At 48.3% G+C, this 18,966-nt stretch overlaps 1 protein-coding gene across 2 annotated transcripts; it reads right to left on the bottom strand.

The window, feature by feature from the left end:
• On the bottom strand, positions 1 to 18,298 carry TP63 (tumor protein p63). Of its 2 annotated transcripts, none has more exons than XM_010189795.1 (10): positions 18,115 to 18,298; positions 16,589 to 16,704; positions 16,167 to 16,276; positions 15,765 to 15,901; positions 15,290 to 15,372; positions 14,218 to 14,354; positions 3,535 to 3,692; positions 2,633 to 2,777; positions 1,804 to 1,897; positions 1 to 625 (listed from the first exon to the last, which is right to left on the bottom strand). In XM_010189795.1, the coding sequence occupies exons 1-10, from the start codon at positions 18,233 to 18,235 to the stop codon at positions 329 to 331; spliced, it is 1,398 nt and encodes a 465-aa protein (XP_010188097.1). In that variant the 5' UTR covers positions 18,236 to 18,298; the 3' UTR covers positions 1 to 328. The 2 variants fall into 2 exon arrangements, with proteins under 2 accessions (XP_010188097.1, XP_010188096.1); XM_010189794.1 differs by having other exon boundaries at positions 15,777 to 15,901; positions 18,115 to 18,296.
• Between the last annotated feature and the right edge of the window lie 668 nt (positions 18,299 to 18,966).

Here is an 18,966-nt window from a genome sequence, read left to right as displayed (position 1 = left end):
AGGTGTACGAGGATTCATAAAGTCAGGAAAAAAGAAGCCCTCTCCCCAAAAAGGAAAACACAAAACGAGAACAACGCCTTCTCAAGAAGGTCAACAGCTTTTCAAGGAAACACCCCCCTGCCTTCCCCCTGCGCTCAGCTCTTCCCCTCACAAGAGCTGAAGTGGAGGCCGTGGTCCAGGAGCATCACCTGGACAGCATCAAGAGCTTAAGTAGCAAGAAGGCTCCCTCTGCCCTTCGTCCGGGGGTGCAGGACTAAGCAGAAGGAGGGCAAACAAAGGGCTGAGCAGTTTGTGGCTGAGGCGGGGTGGAGCGGGGCTCCGTGGGGTCTCACTCCCCTTCCTCCTTGATGCGTTGCTGTTTGTTGCGCCGGGCATCCATGTCGAAGTTGAAGTCGTTCCACTCGTCGCGGGGCGGGAAGGAAATGGTCTGGCGCAGCGTGAAGCGGACCGCGTCGATCACCCGCTCCCCCCGCGTCTCGCTGGAGCCCACGCTGACGGTGGAGGCGCCGCTGGGGGTGCGCAGGAGGTGGGGAGGGGAGGAGAAGTCGTGGAGCTGCCGGTGGTCCAGGATGCCCTTCCAGATGGCATGGCGGAACTGCTCCGGGATCTTGAGGCTCACCAGATCCTGCAAGGTGAGGAGGAGAAGGGCTTAACGGGGCAATCCCTGGGCAACTGGGGCATAGAAGCAGCCTTGGGGCCACTCTGCAAATACCTATTAACCCGTAAAGCTGCTAAAACTCGGGGGGTTACGATGCGCTGCAGAAGACAAACCACTAATCCTGAAGGTTTAAGGACTAATGGCACAAAGTCTGTTTTGCAGTTACACAGAATATATTCGTGCAGAAGACACGGTGACCTAAAGTGAGATATTTAACTGGACTGCAAGGCCTCCAAGACACCCTCGGGGGATCTCTTGGGTGTCTACAGTGGGGGATGCTGTGCTGCAGATGTTCAATGGCTTTGAAAGTGTCTGTGTTGATTTCAAAGCCTGCAAAAGGATTTCAGAATCAAAGCCTCAGCTCCAGTGTCTGAAGCTCTGACTCAACAGGAACTGCCTTAATTGCTTGAACACAACCAAAATTTAAGAACAGAAACCTAACCTTAGAAAACTCGGACTTTGAGGCCCCATCATCTCTGTGCAGGTACAGAACCTGAGGGCAGCCTCACCTAACTCTGGGAAATGCGATATCTGCTTCTGCAAAAACGAGCAACCAGCGTTGGTTAATTTGGGTCAGCTTTTCTAATTAGAGCAGCAGTGCAAGGAAGGCAGCAAAAGCACCACAGCTTCGCAAAGTTTTGGGGCAAAAAAAAAAAATAAAAATGGGAAGGCCAGCTCTGAGGAGAGCGATGGTGCAGGAGAGGAAGCAATAACCCTGCAGCAAAAGCCATGCAAGAGAAAAAACCAACCCCAAAACAGGGCTGAGATGGCAGTGGCAAGGGAAGAGGGTTAAAGTAAGGCCAGAAAACAGAAGCAGGGAGTGAAAAAACGCAGACAATATCTGGACAGCCTATTTGTCTGCAGGCAAGGGAGGTGTTTTGGAGAGCTGTAAACTGAACCCGAGCCTTGCGGAATTACCAGGCGTGTGGGCTGGGGCCACTTTGGGGGCTCAAATACAGTGGTGGGGAGGGGGAGACACACAAAGCCTCTCTTCACTTCTCAATAAGTCTACTCTGTGTGCAAGAGCCTTAAATGAAACTGGTCATTAAAAAAAAATCAAAATATACTTTGAGTCTAGATTTCTGACCTGTTCCTACAGCAGGGCCAAGGGTGAAAAGAATAGGAAATGGTGAGGAGTTACTTACATCCATGGAGTAATGCTCAATCTGATAGATGGTGGTCAGCCCCTGGGTCGTGAAATAATCCACACAGGATGAGCAGCCCAACCTCGCTAAGAAGCTGCAGAGGAGGAAGTAAGGAAGGAGAGAGAAAAAAGGATCACCCTGGCTGCAACAGCCCAAACCACAGAAAAACCAAACACTCAGCCAACCTGCAGCAACAGCAAACAAAGCTTTCACCCTCAGCTTGACCTCCTCCAAGACATCCCAGGCCTGCAAGCCACATCAAACAAGTGAGGGAGTCCTTCAGCGGCTCCTAGCAGACAACCCTCGTGGCAGCGCCTCGCCTTAGCCAAGAGCCTGGATCTTGGGGCAGGAAGGCTCAGGTGGACCCTCCTGCCAGGTCACTTCACTCAGAAGCTGGCCGAGCCCACAGCAGCAGGGGGTCAGCACGGTTTTGGTCTGGAGCTGAGACACATCATGCACACAAAGTACTTCAACTCAGCCAAGCGTAAAGGATTCCTCCTTTATGGGCAGCATTTTTCAACCTGTTTGACCTCATGGAGGGCAAAGGGGCTTCTGACCCCAGCCATGGCTTGCTGAGTGGCCAAAGGGGAAAAAAAAAAAGAAAAAAGAAATGCTTGCAAGACTGCCTGGCACCCTCAGCTCCACCAGTCCAACAGATGCTGCATCCCTCAGCTTTCTTGCAGTCCTAACGTCCCTATTTCTCTCAGGTGCTCAGAGGTGGGGTTTGAGGCTCAGTGCAAGCCCTGGGACTGCTCAGACCCACTGGGATCCAGCGCTCCAAGAGAACAGGGCACAGCAGGACCCTTTGGGGTGGGAAAGTCCCGCTCACCTGACGATGCTGCAGTCTGTGGGGTACGGAGGAGGCGGGGTGCAGTGGGACGTCGAAGGCATGGAGAGGGGAGGAGGCAGTGCCTGCGTGGGGCTGAGGCCGTTCATGTCGCCGGTCATGGCCATGTGGGTGCCCATCATGGGAACTGGAGGAGAGAAGGAAGAGCAGGACATGGTTACCCAGGTGGTGCCAGACCCCCGCTCTGCCCCTAGCCTGGCACCAAAGGATGGGACCCGTGGCCAAAGTGGCCTTCAAGCCCCTGCAAAGCCCCGCATGGAGCAAGGGCCCATCACCTTCCCGTACAAACCAGCTTGGTAGAAACTTCATGGACCTGCGGGTGTCTCAGCTCTCCCTGCTGCAGGAGAGGAGTGGGGCAGAGCCAGCAGAGAAACCCAATACAGAAGCCAAGCAGCTTTGTTTTCAGACACTGAGAGCACCCAAAGGGGATCTGCAACAGGTGTGGGCAAGAACCCAGGGCTTTTGAAATGAAAAACACCCAACACCACTCAGCCCCCAGAGCCATGTCTGTCATCCTGCTGGGCACTCTGAGGAAGCAGCTTACAGAGCTGTGCTATGCAGACACTTCCTTTTAAACCAGAGAAGTGTCTTAATTGAACCGAGGGGGGCAAGTCTGCCAATATTTGCTTCTCCTCTGCTGTGAAAGGCAGAAGAAACACATCTTGAAAGAGAGAGGATAGTGTAGCCAGCCAGAAGTGGCTCTGTTCACCCCTGTGAAGCTCAGAGCAGGATGTTGAGGCCTTGCCCCATGCAATATTTGGCTCTGCAAGTTCCCAGCAAATGACTCCAGACTAACACCAGCCACTTGGAGATGTCAAGTTGCCCTGCCCAGACTAGTGGGGAGCACACACAGAGCAGGAGGAGAAGGAGCAAGGGTTTCTTACTGTTGGCTCCCATGCCGTCAGGGATGGTGGTGGGGGTCAGGGCGTTGCGCTGCTGGGGGTTGATGAGCTGGCTGACCGAGGGCAGCTTGTTCATGCTGTTCATCTTGCTGAGCGGTGGAGAGTTGGAGCCATAGGACGACTGCGACTGCATAGAGGTCCTGCAAACCAAGGAGATGTTAGGGCAGGGATCGCAGTGGTGGGTTGTTAGGAGTGCACATCAAAGGGGCTGCGGTTTCTGGCTGTGACAGTGGTGAGCTGCTGCTCAGGACATCACTGACAGCACGGGAGCATCACAGATGTAGATCACTGGAGAGAGAGTCAACGGGAAGTCAGAAGTTTCCCAGATATTCTGGACAATTAAAAACAAATGGTAAAATACCAAGGGAAACTTCACTTTCAGTTCAAATTTTTTATTTAAGGAAAAGTTCCTGTGTAAGTTTTTCAGTTGAAAAGAACATACACAAAGCCAGCAAACAGCTGCTAAAACGTGGTCAAAGACTTTTTTTGTAAGAATACGAACTGAGAAAGCCATCTCAAACCATCCTAATCACCCCTAAAACCAGAAACAGAAACAATTTTCAAGTCAGGTCACACTTATTTTCTCAAAAATTCATAGTTAGTCACACAATCAGGCTGTTATCAGGCATATATATAATAGCTTGAGCACTCCATAACAGACTCCATATGCCTGAAAGACCACTACTGAGATGCTCAGAGCTGCCCAGGACCCCGACACGCAGCTTTTGCTGGTGTGAAGGACAACCTGGCATCCAAAGGCTGCTCGCAAAGAGGATCAGATTCCTACTGCCACTTGATAACAGCGCCAGCCTCCCTCAAGTCCAGACAGTCCCCAAAATCCATCCAGCATACCCACGAAGCAGGCCAGAGGGGCTGGCAAGCTCCCCCTGCCCAGGTCCCGGCTGCAGTCCCACCTCGTGAGCAATGCAGGGCACAGAGACCAGAGCGCTCTGAACGGCGCCCAGCTCCCAGCTCAAGTTACGGCTGCGGCATCCCATCTGGAGCGGGGTCTTAGGTGGGATATGCAGAAAATGATCCTTCAAGCAGGTCCGACAGCACAACTGGCAGCACCACCAGGCTGCAGAGGACCAGATTTGTGTCTCTCTGGCACCAGGGGCATTTGCAAGACCGGCCCAAGGCGCTGGGGAAGCGGGCATGCTTCCCAAATGTGACATACCCTTGCCAACGGAGTGGAGGGCACCAGGCTCAGCACTCCTGTGGTATCAGTGACCCCACGGTGAATGCACCAGGGCACATTCCCATCTTATTTCCCCTTGGGAAACTTGTCCGTCTGGGTACAACTGGTTACACCAACTCCTGGGAACTGGCTTTCCTTCTATGCAAAGAGAATAGTTATTACTTCAAATAGACCAAGTGTAAAGGAAAGAAAAGGCTTATTCTTAGATAATTTATTAAAACCTTCAGACTCAAGGTCGAATTTCATACAATTACTTAGTCTCCAGCTTCCTGCACTTTTAAGACTGGCAGTGTTGGGTGGAGAAAACATCTATGCTAACAGGCTGGAGTATTTAAGGCCCTGGAGAAATGTTACCTAATTACACAATTACAGGAGGTATGGGAGGGTGTGAACTGTCCTTTGGCAGTGAAGATGAAGGACAAGATCCAGCAAACTTCACAGACTCAAGGAAGTGGAAAGCACAAGAAGCTTCACAAATTAATACTAAACTACAGCAGCAGCTCCTAAGGGGAAGTGAAACTGAGCCATGGGGTTCAGACCCAACTTTTCAGGGTGAAGGGCATCATTCAGATCTGAGGTTTCAATTCCCCAATTACAACAGTTGAGGCCAGCCGTGAAATTCAAGTCAGGCTCATACCACCCTTAACCTAAGAGACTTCTGGATTTAGGACCAAAATGAATATTCCTACTTCACAGGTTCAGGCACTTATCCTAACTGAGATCCAGCTAAAATTAATACCCACCTGAGGAGTCTCTTGGGGCAAAAGCTGCATGAGATGCAAGTGAGGAAGTCACCACGTACACAGTGAAATTCCAAATCAAGTCAAAGACTTTCCAAAGAAGATTCACTTGCATTGTTTGAGCTCAGGACAGGTTTTCTTGAAAGAGCTAATGACAAGAAACTTGTTTTTTTGAAAGATTTTCCAAGGAGGTCCACAGTGGGCCTAACTTTGCCCTCTCCACCACCACCAGTGACCTTAGCAAAGCTGGTGAGGAGACTACAGAATACCTTAGGGATTAAAAATAAAGAGAAGGAAGCAAACACAAGCCAAGCCAAAGCACCCTACACTCCACAAAACAAATGCATACTGTAACATATAGCTTAAGGACTCCATTCTTATCTCAGTCACACTCATAAGAATCAAGGTCAAGGCAATCAAGCTCAAGTGAATAAAAGAGGAAGCAAAAGCATTTTCCTTCATACCCATACTTGTTTCAACTGAACTATTCCACCACGTGAACAGATGTGTATAAGGTCCAGAGAAGACCATCTAGCCAAAGAAAAGTCCCAAGATAAACCAAGATGCAAAATTTTATTGAAAATTAATGTCACGCATCAATATAGCAACAGCCTCAGAAACACAAGAAAATGGTTTTGGTATTAAACACACAGACTACATGGTGTTTGAGGATTCATTTAAAATAGATTCCTTTTCTCTCCCTTTTTTTTTTATAAACAGGTATTATAAGAATGTCATGCACAGTGATTTTCATTAAAATTATACTTACTATGTCTCAAGAAAGATTAGAAGTAGGAGCATTAACATTTCTTTGATATCAATGCCAACGAAATGCATTTTAATATCAAGGTTAAGGACTTCAATTAAGAGACTATTATACTTCTTGGAACAGTCTGTTACAAAAGGCACTGAGTCACATTCTGCAACTGATTTTTCTCTCCTCAAGAGGCTACGTAATTATTTAGCCAACGACATGCGTAGTTGTGCAAGCTCATATGAGGGTAATCGCTTCTCATACATCAAGAGCTGCCTTCTCCCACATAGGAGGCACAGCTCGGTTCACAGGTTACCTCGTACAGCTCTGCGGTATCCCAGCTCTCTGGATATCAGCCCTTCAGCAGAGGTAGGCAACGGCTCAGATAAACCAATTACCTGATTCAGCAGACAAGTCTTAGAGGCCTCATTCACATTAGATGAGCATCATGTAAGCAGCCTTAATGCAAGTGACAACAAAGGTTCATTAAATGCAAGAACAGGGCAGCTTAGGCTCAGTGAATTTAAGATTTCACCCCTGTGCTGACAGTTTGCTATCCCTGAAGACCTAGAGCTGGTCACAATGCAGAGAGATCCAAGGGAAGACAAATTTGTCCTGCTCTGGACCTGCCTCTCCTTACAGCAGCCACAGCAAGTGCAGCAAGGGCTATATCCCAAGTTCACATGTGGTCAACGTGCCCATTGGCAACCTTTTTTCAAGTCAGGTTGCCCACTGGGCTGCATGACACTGGGATGTCACTGATGTAGCCTAGTAATGGCACACAGGTGACACAGGTAATGCTCAGTTGCACTCATCCACTTGGAAGGCCCATGAAGCGGGACATCAGAAAGCAGAGAGGTGCCCTTGCTCTCCATGTCTATTCTAAAGCAAGCAGTAGTGCATCTTTTTCAACCACACAAGCAATTTGTAGGCTTGGTAACCAACTGGGAGCATGATGGTCACTGAGCAGACAGCAACTGCAGCACAGGGACAAGAGTTGTGACACTGACTCCCCTGTGGTTTCAAGTGTGGGAACTGCCCAGGGCAGGCAGTGGATGCAATCTGCTCTCCAGGGAATGGAGCCCTAATACAGGGAGTGGATACACATCAACTTAGTTGACATGGACTGATATGACCTGGCTGACAACGCCCAATTAGTCCACTTGGTTACTCCTGGAAAGGAAAAGGCTTACTTTTCTGAAGTGCCAGAGATGATGAAGCAGCAATTGAAAGACAGCTGAGAAAAACTTTTCTTCTTTTATCTGCAGAGGACAGGCTATGAAGCAACTCCAATTGCTTCCAGCACCAAGTTATTTGGTTAAAAAAAACAAAACACCTTCTAAAAATAACCACCTTGTGGCTGGATTTGCTACACCAAGTCCCCATTAAGACCAGTTTCACAACCATAATCCTTTTATAGGTAAGGAGGACAAATCAAAAGGTCTTTCCCAGAGGACAAAAGGATCCAAATAATTTACATTCCTGTCCAGTGGAAGTCCCAGGTGCTGAATTTCCCATCATGGTACAAGACATTTCCTAGAAGCCAGACCAGATGATGAACTGGAGCACAAGCTGGAATCTCCTGGTACGGACCATGGATGCCTTGGATCTTCTGGCAGGCTGCACCCCAAAATTTCCTGGTGGACAGGCCCTGGAGCAGAGCTTTAGATGCAGACTACTGTGTCCCTGTCACAGTATTTCTGCATTGCCATCCACAAGCAGATGAGACCAAGATCCAGGAAGAAACCTCCATTGGAAGGGCAGACTGACAGCGCCAAGCATGAGCCTGCACCTGGGCTGTACTTGCAGTTCAGATTCCCACCCTTCACGTACAAAGGAATAGCAATGCCTTTTTTCTCCCAAATAAAATGCCACAGAGCAAAAGTTACCTGCTCTGTGATCTTGAAGTACTTCCTGGAGTTTCCAGGCAAAGTAGAGAGGCACTTGATTTGGTGAGCTTTACACATGGAACAGTAGTAATGCTGTAACTGCATGAAACAGTCACTGCTCACGTTTAATTAGTTATTACTTCTATTTAATCACAATTTTGGGAGTTCTTCTCCGTCAGCCCTCCTCCACGCTCCTATGGTAGAACAAGTCTTGCTAAGACAAGGAAGGAGATATCCAGAGATGGGATACGGCTCTCAAAGGAGATGTTAGCACAAGTCACCGCCTGCTCAGATCACCGTGCTGCTGCTGCCTGGAAGCGGATGACGTGATGCTCAGAGATAAGAGTCTTCTCCCACTGCATCAGGTTTTTCCCCTTGGTGGGTGGCCAGAAGTCCCGCTCTACATTTGGGAGGCACCTTCTCTTCAGGCTGTGCCTAAGCACAAGTGTGTCAGAACTGGGGACACACCTGCCCCGGATAAACCCACCATGGACTGCACTGCAGGCACTGAGGCCCCCATCGGCACTGATCCAGCCACCACCAGGCTGTGTTTCCCAGAGGCTGCTGATCACTGGCGTTTACACGTGAGCTCTGCTCCCCAGTCACTGTTGATCTGGGCAGACATCAGCCTGCAGAGAGCACTGGTCCTGGGGTACCTTCAGTAACTTCTTCACATCTCCATCTCCTGCAGCTGTCAGCATTAGAGAGACATGCCACTGCCTGAGACCATGGGTTGAAGGACACTCCTTCCCACAGGGGCTGTTCTCCATGTAAGAATATTTGAGCACCTCTGGGTGGGGAGAGTCACAGTGGACATCACATCCACTCTCAACCAGCTTCTTCCTCATCACCAGTATCTGCACCCAGTGCCACACTGTCCCCAATGCCAGGTTAATCTCACAGCATGTTACCTTCCTGTTGATGGTTTCTCCTTTCTGCTGCTCTGGGCTGAACACTTGGAGACGATGTTTCCAAAGGATTCAAACTCACCTTGCCAAGCCCCATACAAACAGCTTTCAGAGGTAGAGTTTGATAAAAGCAGTGTGAGGATTTTCAAGTCCTCGCTAAGAAAGTGTCCTGCACAGGAATTGCTAAGCTAGGACATATTTTACAGACACAATAAGCAAAAGCAAAGGCCACTGGTCACAGAATTAATGGAGAAGGTGGGCAGGGACTTCGCTGAGTCAACTGCAACATGTGCTGGCACCACTTTCCTTTGAACTGTGTGGTCTGCAGCGATGGGGGAAAATGTAGCAGGGTTGATGAATGCTCTAAAGCAACATCCAATAACTGCTGAGTGTCTGCAAGGAAAGGAGCAACCCTTCACAGAGTCAGGAGGGATCTTTCTAAGCCCTGCAAAGCTGGATTGACACCAGTGGTGCTGGTGCAAAGTCAAAGTCACACAGTCTTCCCTACAATTTACAGGTATTTTAGATCAGACTCTTTAAGATTAGAAGTAAGGGGTAACAATTCATGATGCCAAATTAGTGGGCATTTCTAGAAGAAAAAAAAAACATTATTTCTTACCAGCACCTATTAATATAATTATTACTTCCCTCTGTCCAGCAGTACAAATACTCCAGCTACTTGTGCTATTACTGCATGACCAGCATTGAAACAGGCCAAACTGACTATCACAGACTGCTCAAACACACCCAACCCTCTTCCACCCGCCCCAGCCCCTGAACACATTTTTAATTTAAACAAAAATGAGGCATTTTAAAATTGAGACCCGCTCAGAGAAACCCCGCCGAGTTTCACAAATACAGAAGTACCAGGAAAGAGTATCCACAGGTTACAAAACCAGGAAGAAAACGTTACACCAAGACAGACGACGCCGTGGTTCCCGACCTCGCAACGCTATGGGCTACAGCTAAGAGGTCTGTAGCAGTGTCTGTGGTTTCTGCAAAGTTTGAGTCCCTTCAGGAGATTTTTCTCTCGCTATTTACTGTGTTGCTATCAGGCTGTGTATTTGCCCCACTGTTCCCAGTCCCGCCAGCTGGGCAAAGCTATTTATGGATATACTGATGGGTTTGGGGGGCTGGAATGTTTTAGGATGGCATCGCTCTGTTTGGGGAGGTCTCTCCTTGAGTCCGTGAGTTCGCTCCTGAAGCAGGCCGAAAGGAGACTGTGGAGAAGGAACCAGAGAAAAGAAAAAGGTGAATGTACAGGACCCTCCACCAGTCACCAAGAGAGAAACAGGCACTTTCCACCTTCATGATCACAGCTTGGGCTTGAAGGAGGGGAAAAGTAGATGTCTTGGCACCTACAGTGAAGGTGTGTGACAGGGAGATTTAGGAAGCTGGGAAGCCCCAGGTACAAGCCGGTGCTTGGCAAGAAAGAGAGCACTCAGTTGGATAGGGAAATCTGATTTGTGTCCCAGTCTCATGGGTGCAAATGGTGCCTTGAGACTGTTTTCAGCACAAATACTGGAGAAAAAAAAAGCACTTGGCCAGATGAAAAAAGGAAAGCAGCAGCTTCCACTGAGCCCACTTCAATTGCTTAAAAACCAGAACCTGGTGCTAGGGAGAGAGGATGGTGCCTCCTGTGACAGGGCCATATTGGTTATATCCCAACTACTCCCATTTTCAAAGCCAGGGGAGCCTCTGCACTAAAGCCAAAGGGTCCCTGGGGCTGCTGGCTGGTGGAGAAGGCACACCTGAGCCAGCAAAGCAAACGCAGCACTTCTCTGTATACCAAATTCCGCATTTTTTTCTTGCTACCTCTCATCTTGGCAATTCCTAGAACGCTACCCGAGTGCCTGGAGCTCACAGCACCACAAAACCAAACCAAAGCCATGCAAAAATCCACTATTAGCTTCCACACCAAAAATGAGAATCAGTAGGAGGAGGTATGAAGAGCACCTTCCCCAGCAGCCCCCTCCCAGCCACAGCAAGCATCAGGATCCTTGCAGCTCCCATCTAAATGGGGGCACCCCAGGCACTGGGTAGCTCAGCTTTGTCACCTCCCTTGCGGTGTTCACTCCTTCTCATTTGGATAACGTGCTGTGCTGCTCATTATTGCTTGAATTTGTTTGCTGGGATGTAAGATCACACTTGGACATCAGAGCCCTCTTCTTGGTAGCCACTGGAAGACTTTGTGGAAACCCTTCAGTTGTGGGAGCAGGACTTGATGGTCCTTATGAGTCCCTTCCAACTTGAAATAAATTGAAATAAAGACTGTTCTGAAAACAGAATATGGAAAATTTTCCAGTGAAACCCTTACAGATACTCCTTAGGAATATTGATGGTAAATGTATTTCATATTGGAGTATCAAAAAACCTTCATTCTCCAACAAAGCACAGGCCACCTCAGGTATCTCTGGCAGCAGGGACCTTCTGGTAAATCCACGTTTTAAGCCAATGGTGGCTGACCATGTAAAGGAAGCCTTCTAAATAAACATGTGTGCTGCTGTTTAAATACAAGCCCCAGGATTCAGCAGTGAAAAAGGAAGGACAGAAACTGCAGAAAAAACCCCAAAACTTCCCACCTATGATCATGAAGGTATTTGGCATAACAGTAAATAAGAGAAACCCATGCACAAAGGAGCACACAGAGAGAGAGGAGATGAGACAGAGAAAGATGGTGGTCTGGCACAATGTGGATCATTGCTGTGCTTTCATCATCTCGTGGGACACAAAACTTTGATTGTCACCAGATTTGTCCTTTTTATTCCCAAACAGCGAGACAGTTGCATCTGCTGGCCTGCTGAATGCAAAGCTGCTCTGCGTGCACACAAAAGCAATTATACAGTTGTTCTCCAAAAATCTCTATTTTTAAAACTACCTTTCACCGTGAGAGTCTCATCCTTGGTTTTCCTACTCTCCAAACATTTCTTTTAAAGCCAGAACAGCCTCGCAAAGGAGTCAAGGAAGCAGTGGACATCTCCCAGCAACCTGCTCACATACAACGTTGCTCTTACCCAAAGCAGTCCCTACAAAGTCTCTTCTCTCCCCATTCTCACTTGAAGCTCTTTTACAATTCTTTTTTGGGGTGCAACGGTACCTATGAGTCCTTCCAGCCTAAATATCCCCTTGCCTTGAACACATCCCTTCAGAAATTAAGTCATACCCTGGATTATTGACGAAAAAGCACCAAAACCCAAGTGCATCAAGGAAAATATTGCTTGAACGTGCATTTCAGCACAGAGGACTCTGCCTGATGGGCAGCAGGGACAACTGCAGCAGCTCTGGACAAACACAAAGGTATTTTTCTCCCCACTCCTGGCATCCTTAAAAGCTCTTAATCTTTCTCCTCAGTATCTGAGCACACTCAGCAGCTGAGAAAAAGGAGTGTATAACTGGACAAGTGCCAGGAGATAGGCCAAAAGAAGTTTCATTAAATTAAAGGGCTGGACTCACACATGCTGGTCTTAAAGGTAACATAAATACCAACTTCAGTTGCCAGGAACCCATCATCCTATTGATACAGGAAGAAGGAAAACAGTAATTATGGCAAAGGAACTGTCAGCACCGAGTGAAAGCTGTCATTGATGCCACCCATTTCTGCTACCAAAACCATTTCTTAGCTGAAATAGCCATAGTTCAGCTGGAGCTCTGAAGACATGCAGCTGAGCGCAGAAGCTGCAATGCCTAGGAGCTAGTAAATACAAGCTATAAGATACACAAAGTGTGGATTACTGATAAAAATGAATAATAGAGACAATAATAATAATAATAATCATAATAATCATGATAATTTAAAAGAAAGAGCCCAGAGCCCCTGGCTGCTCGAGCCATTTTGGCCAAAGGCTTTTTTCCCACCTCCAGAAGACTCCAGCTGACACTAAAAACACACGGGTCGAAATGCGAGCACATGCAGGGACCTGGCAGGAAGCCGTGGTATTGCAGAAGGCCCGAGACAAGGCCAAGGCACTGAAATAAATCCCTACAGGCTCAAGTGGGACTTATGTGGTGCCTTGGCCCCGTGCTAACCTCTGCAGAGGAATGAGCGATACCCGCAGCCTCTTGACGCGTGAGCTTACCCGCAGGAACGCGCAGGATCCTAAGCACTACCGCTGGCCGCTACCTACAGCCTGGGCGACTGTCTTCTGTCACCCGATACAGCAGGTGAAGCAATGCCCATGAATGACACCGCTTTCAGACCCGTCTGGGTAGTCATCCTCTGACCCAGGCTCTGTAACTGCACAGCTTTGGGAACAGAGGGGGGAAGTGGAAACCAGACACTGATTTGGCTCTTCTTCTCCCTCTCCTCCTGCCACTAACACCGCCCAAAGTAATCCTGGTGCAGCTCTGCCAGCCAAGTTCAGACAGGGACTGTGTCTGTCCGGATGGAAAGTTTCTTATGTGCAATGTGCAGATGCTTGTCGGTGACAAATTAGTTCTTAAAAATGCATTAAAAGTGCATGAGTACAATCGTTCTCTGAAGCACCCCCTGGTCACAAAGCAATACTTATACATTTAATCCTTGCTCCTGGCTTTCAGCTTCCCTTTTTATAGCTGAGGAACTGACAGCATTGACATCCCACCGAGACACCAGCCCTCCAACAGCACCAGATGTGCTCAGCATTGGGGTCCGAGCACTCGGTTGGGCTGGTGCTCGCAGTCCTGGCACTGTGTGCTCTTGACAGTGTGCTCAGAAGGACACTTGAGAAGGCATGGAGATGGCTCCATGTGTGCTGCCATTCCCCATGGAGCAGACGATGGGGCACATCCATCCTGCAGTCCCCAGCTTGGGCATGCATGCATTCATCTGCAGGCTGTCCAATAGCACCACCTTGTTGGGCCTCAGGCTCCAGAAGTCAGAAACAAGGCTTTGATCCTGCCCTTCTCACCCTCCCAGGCCAAAAGGTGAACTGTCTGCGATGAGAGACCAGAGAAGGACCTTGCAAGCAGTCAGGATCCACACCTGGGGATGGAGGACCATTTTGTCCCATCGCACAGGTTGCGAAACCTGGATCTCAAACTCAAAGTCTCTCAAGTTCTGTAGACCCTTGGCTTTGGCCAAACTCCTGGCATCCATTTCTACACCACATTCCTACAGACAACTGTGCAGAAGCCTTCTGTGTCTCTCTCCTCTCTCCCCATCCCTGGTGATACCCCTGCACAGCACCCTCGTACTCACTGCTTCTGGAGCAAGTGCTGGTGCTGCTGCTGCTGTTGTTGCCTGTAGGTCTCAATCGTGTGCTGGGGAAGGTACTGCATCAGCTCCAGGGACTCCTTGATCTTTAGGAGCATTTCATACGTCTCCCGGCCCCTCACCTGCATCCCAAGAGAAAGAAAAGAGGGAAAAGCCTTAAAGGACTGCATCCATAGTGACAGTCACCTTAGGGAGTTTTCGATGAAGTCATGTAAAATGACCAAAGCAGGATGCAAATACTCTGTTTATGCATACACAATCAAACCGCTACATCTTGTGCTAGAGGTACAGCAGATAACGTTGGTGAGCGATAATCTGACACTGCAGGCTAACGAACATCCTGGGGTTGTCATCTGGCTCGATGTAAATCTATGCCAACCAAAAGCAATATTCTGATCCAATCTGTTGGGCAGTAAACGTCTTTACTTGCCTCAGATGTAAACAGATCTGGTGCTGAATCTTACATGCCTTGAGGAAATAAAAGAGTACTTGAATTTGGGTGTTGGGTTTGGATCTTCCCTCTCCTCTAAGCACACTGTGATTTATCATTTATCCAACTAAACGTGGCACAAGGGGAAGCAGCCAGTTCTTCTTGCCCTTTCCAATCCTACACTTAACACAGCATATTTCACTTCTAGCACTCCACAATGATGGTTATACATGTAAAAACCAGAGAAACATCCACCTTTGTCAGCAAAACAACACCCATTATCTCTAGAGAAAGCTCCAGTGCCACAGACACAGAAATGACAGAGGAGGAAACCCAGTTATGTCTCCAAGAAAACATTTCCACCAGGACAGAAAGATCCCTTGGGATATTCTTGTATACCTTGCACAAGCCACTCTCAGCCAGAAGCTAATGGTATTTTTCATATTATTTTGTTTGGAATATATTTGTTAAATAGGTAGCTCTGGGGATTTTAAAAAAAATATTAAAAATTCAACATCCTATTCTCATTCTCAGCTATTTCTCAGGTCTGGGTGAGCAGCTGACTTGCCTGAAGTCCCAGAGAAAGATACTAAACATAGGGTAAGTGCAGAGATAGAGAGAACTCACCGGCAAGTATAAGAGCTCATCATCTGGGGAACGTCTTTTTTTGATAGATGTCATCTGTATGCCATGGGTTCCTTGCCGAAAAGCTGGAAGAGAAACCCCAAAAGCATCCCATTAAAAAAAGATGAAAAAAAGAAGCAAAAGAAAAGAGATACAAGAGACACAAAGCACATGGCCAGCTCAGATCTGCAGTGCTCTGAGAGGGTCCCTGCTTGCAGCCCAGCTCCATAAGGCAGGCACGGCTTTGCCGGTGTTGGGTGGCCACAAGGAAGCCGCAAACCCCGATTATCAAATGCTGTTGTGTGAACACCAGCTCATTTTTCAGGCTGATCGATCCTGGGGTAACAGACATCTAATGCTCTCCTGCCTCCAACCTCATGCACAGCACCGCTCCAGCCCCACAGCGCAAGCGTTGGGGTCGCATCTGCACCCAGGGACAAGAGGATTTGCAATCTGCCCAGCTCTGCCAGCTACTTACGGCGCTTCGTACCATCACCATTCTTTGTGCTGTCGGAGACTTGCTGCTTGCGGATGCTGTCCTCGTCTGCTTTGCGGTCTCTGCCTGGGCAAGCGCAAATGCGGGCTTCGAAACATCGGCGGCCCAAGACTTGCCCGCTGGGAAGAGAGGTGAGAGGAAACATCATCTCGGATGTGATCTGGCAGCATCCCTCAACTTCACACCAGACTTCACACAGACAGACCCAAACCTCCCATGTCAGGATTTCCCAGGTGTTGGGCAACTCCCAGCTGCAAAGATTTGGAAAATATCCTATTGTCCCTTGCAAACTGTTCCTAAGGATATGCAATGCTGCCCTGAGCAGAAGAGGAGCCAGACAGCCCTCTCTCAAGCAAAGGGCTGTACTTGTGATGCACCACTTACTCTCTGGTTTCCAGCGTCACAATGATGAGGATCGGGCGCCGGTTCATCCCTCCCACGCAGCTGCTGTTGCACATGAAGTTGTACAAGACTGTGGTGAACTCCGTACCAACCTGCAGGAGACAAAGGGGATGAGCAGAAGAGATGGGGGGGATGAAAAGCTTTGCTTTTCCAGGCTCTCCTCTTGTACTCCCACAGCTGAGCTGGGATCAGACCAGCACAAAATAGGCCCCACCAAAAGGCTTCCCTAAAAGAAATTAAAACTCCTCCTCTCAAGAGATAAAGAGGATGTTTAAAAGCCCAAAGAGGAAGAAGGGATTAATTGTGATGAAGGGAAGCACAAGATCCTGACTCCTTTGACTACAGTTATAATCCTCTCCCTGCTGTGTGTGCTGGGATGCCACCACCCCGAGCTCCCGACATACCTGGGGTGGCTCATAGGGGACCAGGACACTCTGCCTCCCAGTGATGGGGTCTTCAACGTACTGGGCATGGCTGTTCCCTTCCACTCTGATCAGGTGGCTGGGAGGCGCAATCTGCCCTGCAAGGACAAGGAGGCAAAAATCAAGAGAGACCGTTCAGTGAAACGAGCTCATGTGCAGGGCAGCAAAATCAAGTCCATGTAGATTTTCACACTGGCTGAAAGCCTTTATTTTCCTCCCACTAACGTGTGGACAAAGCAGGCTCCAAGTCTCAGTCCCTACAACAAAGCAGGCTCCAAGTCTCAGTCCCTACTCTTTTCCCCATCACCCGCTGACCCTCTTCCGTTTCCTCCTGTCAGTCTTGATCCTACGGAGCTAAAAAGGAGGTAAGCAGCAGAAGAAATATGCATTTAATTAATGGTCGACTTGAAAAAAAATCACACTCGCTTACAGTGGTGGCAGAAGGAAACACAATCTTCGTTGTTTCTAGGACCCTTTCCAATGATTCAAAAAAATTTTCTTCAGTGTTTCTACACCATAGTGCTAAATTCTGAGGAGATGCCTGCTACGGGTTCACCCAAAGAATTTGCTTTGTGTTCAAACTGTTCCCTTCTTACTCAAAACACAGTGTACACCTAGAGAAATTATTATCCCAGAATAAGAATTTATGACTTTAGGTTTTTTTCCTTTCTTAAAACTCCACCACTGTACAAGGCACCAACCCTCAAAAATCCAGTTTGGTCAGAAAAGCACTTTCTAACATGAAAAACTATTTCAAAGACCTGTCTGATTTTACACTCCCAAGTCCTTGCTTATTTCTGGGCTCATCCAGCTGGCTGCACTGTAACCAGCACAGGGACCCAGGCTCCCGAGACAGCCTGCTAACTGATACCGAGCGGGTTTTTTTACAGTAGGAGATAAATAATGCACTTAGAGTAAAACAGATGCTCAGCTGAACTTATGTGAACTTCAGCGGCCAAGGCAAAACAGAGCACAGCCCGTGAGTTTGCAGAAAACCCCAGCACATTTTAAAAACAGCTGCTACCTCACTAACATGAGGAGAAGCAAGTAAAAGATTAAAACATTAATACTGGACCGATAGCGTTAAATGTACAGGAAGGTTGCCTACAGTCAATGCTGGCACTTAGTGTTATCCTGCTAGAGATAAACAGCCCCTCCGTCTTTGAGGTGTGGATTAAGGGCTGGAGATGATATTGCATCCTGTTACCAGATCCCTGTCCCAGCGACGTGGAAGCTCATTCCTGAACATAAGAACAGCTGCTTCGCATCGCGAGAGCAAAAGTGGAACAGGGAAAGGCTGCCAGAAGGGCACTGCCTGCCATGGGGACAGATCCATCCAACCTGGGCAGGCACGGAGTTGATTTCAACACTTTCTTCCCAAGGACGTGCTTGCATGGGGACTACAGTGTAGCATGAAGCTTCTTACTAAGCATGAGAAATAAAAAGACACCGCCACCAAATCCTCGCAGCAGCTGCTCATCAGTCCAGCAAAGCACTGCCCTCCTTACCCTCGTTGAACTCCCGGCTCAGCTCGTGGTTGGGACAGCGCTTGACCACTTCAGTGACGTGTTCGGCTTTCTTGTAGACTGGCATAGCCCGGATGACGGCTCCCTGAGGCGGCGGGGTCATCACTTTGATCTGGATGGGACACGTCTTGGCGATCTGGCAGTACAGCTTTTTCAGCTCGGTGGAATACTGGATGGGGTGAAAGGAGCAAAAGAGATTTAGGATGGTCAGACAGAGGTGGAGGCGAGGCAAGGGTGGAGATGGGTTTGCACACACGTAGCTGAATGCACCAACTATTGCACGTGCGTTGCATTTGTTCACACAACAGCCACACCTCCAGACAAGCAGGAAAAGCCCCAGACCTCCACCTGGTTTAGAATAGCACAGTATAAATCCACATCTTAATTCTCCCAATGGCAAAAATCTTCTGATGAAGTCCACTGTTTTCACATGAATAAATAGTTTTTATTTCCCGTGGGCACAAACCCCTCTTCCAGGGGACGCACATTAACAAAACGGACGCTACTCTTCTCACAACACCCTGTAATCCTGGAAGCACTGAAAACCACAGGCGTCAAGCGTTTCATCCTGTTTCGTAAGAAGCCCTCCTACTTTTGCAGAGGGGTGAAATAACAGCCACGAACCTCAGAACTGAGCAGTGCTTTAAAGCAAGACCCTGACTAATGTGACAGCTGTGCCAAATCTGATGTTTCAGTCATCTTTTAAGAACATCTCATACCTCTGCTGATCACCTGTATAGCAACCTCTCTGCTTCAAAACTCAAAGCACTGTGGCCATGAAGTAGGGGGAAAAAAACACTACTACTACTACTACACAAATAAATAGATAGATAA

The sequence above is a fragment of the Mesitornis unicolor genome, unplaced genomic scaffold (genome assembly GCF_000695765.1).
Source record: "Mesitornis unicolor isolate BGI_N332 unplaced genomic scaffold, ASM69576v1 scaffold40508, whole genome shotgun sequence".
NCBI lineage: Eukaryota > Metazoa > Chordata > Aves > Mesitornithiformes > Mesitornithidae > Mesitornis > Mesitornis unicolor.
The sequence above is the reverse complement of the archived record's forward strand: the minus strand, read 5'-3'. Positions and strand labels throughout refer to the sequence as shown.

Excerpts from the sequence above, each read along its gene's own strand:
- TP63 (XM_010189795.1), bottom strand. The coding sequence starts at position 18,235 with ATGACCCCGCCGCCTCAGGGAGCCGTCATCCGGGCTATGCCAGTCTAC. Across the intron at positions 15,902-16,166 it reads GTGACGCTGGAAACCAGAGA|CGGGCAAGTCTTGGGCCGCC; the intron begins GTAAGTGGTGCA and ends CTCTCTTCCCAG. Across the intron at positions 15,373-15,764 it reads TGGTGATGGTACGAAGCGCC|CTTTTCGGCAAGGAACCCAT; the intron begins GTAAGTAGCTGG and ends TTTCTCTTCCAG.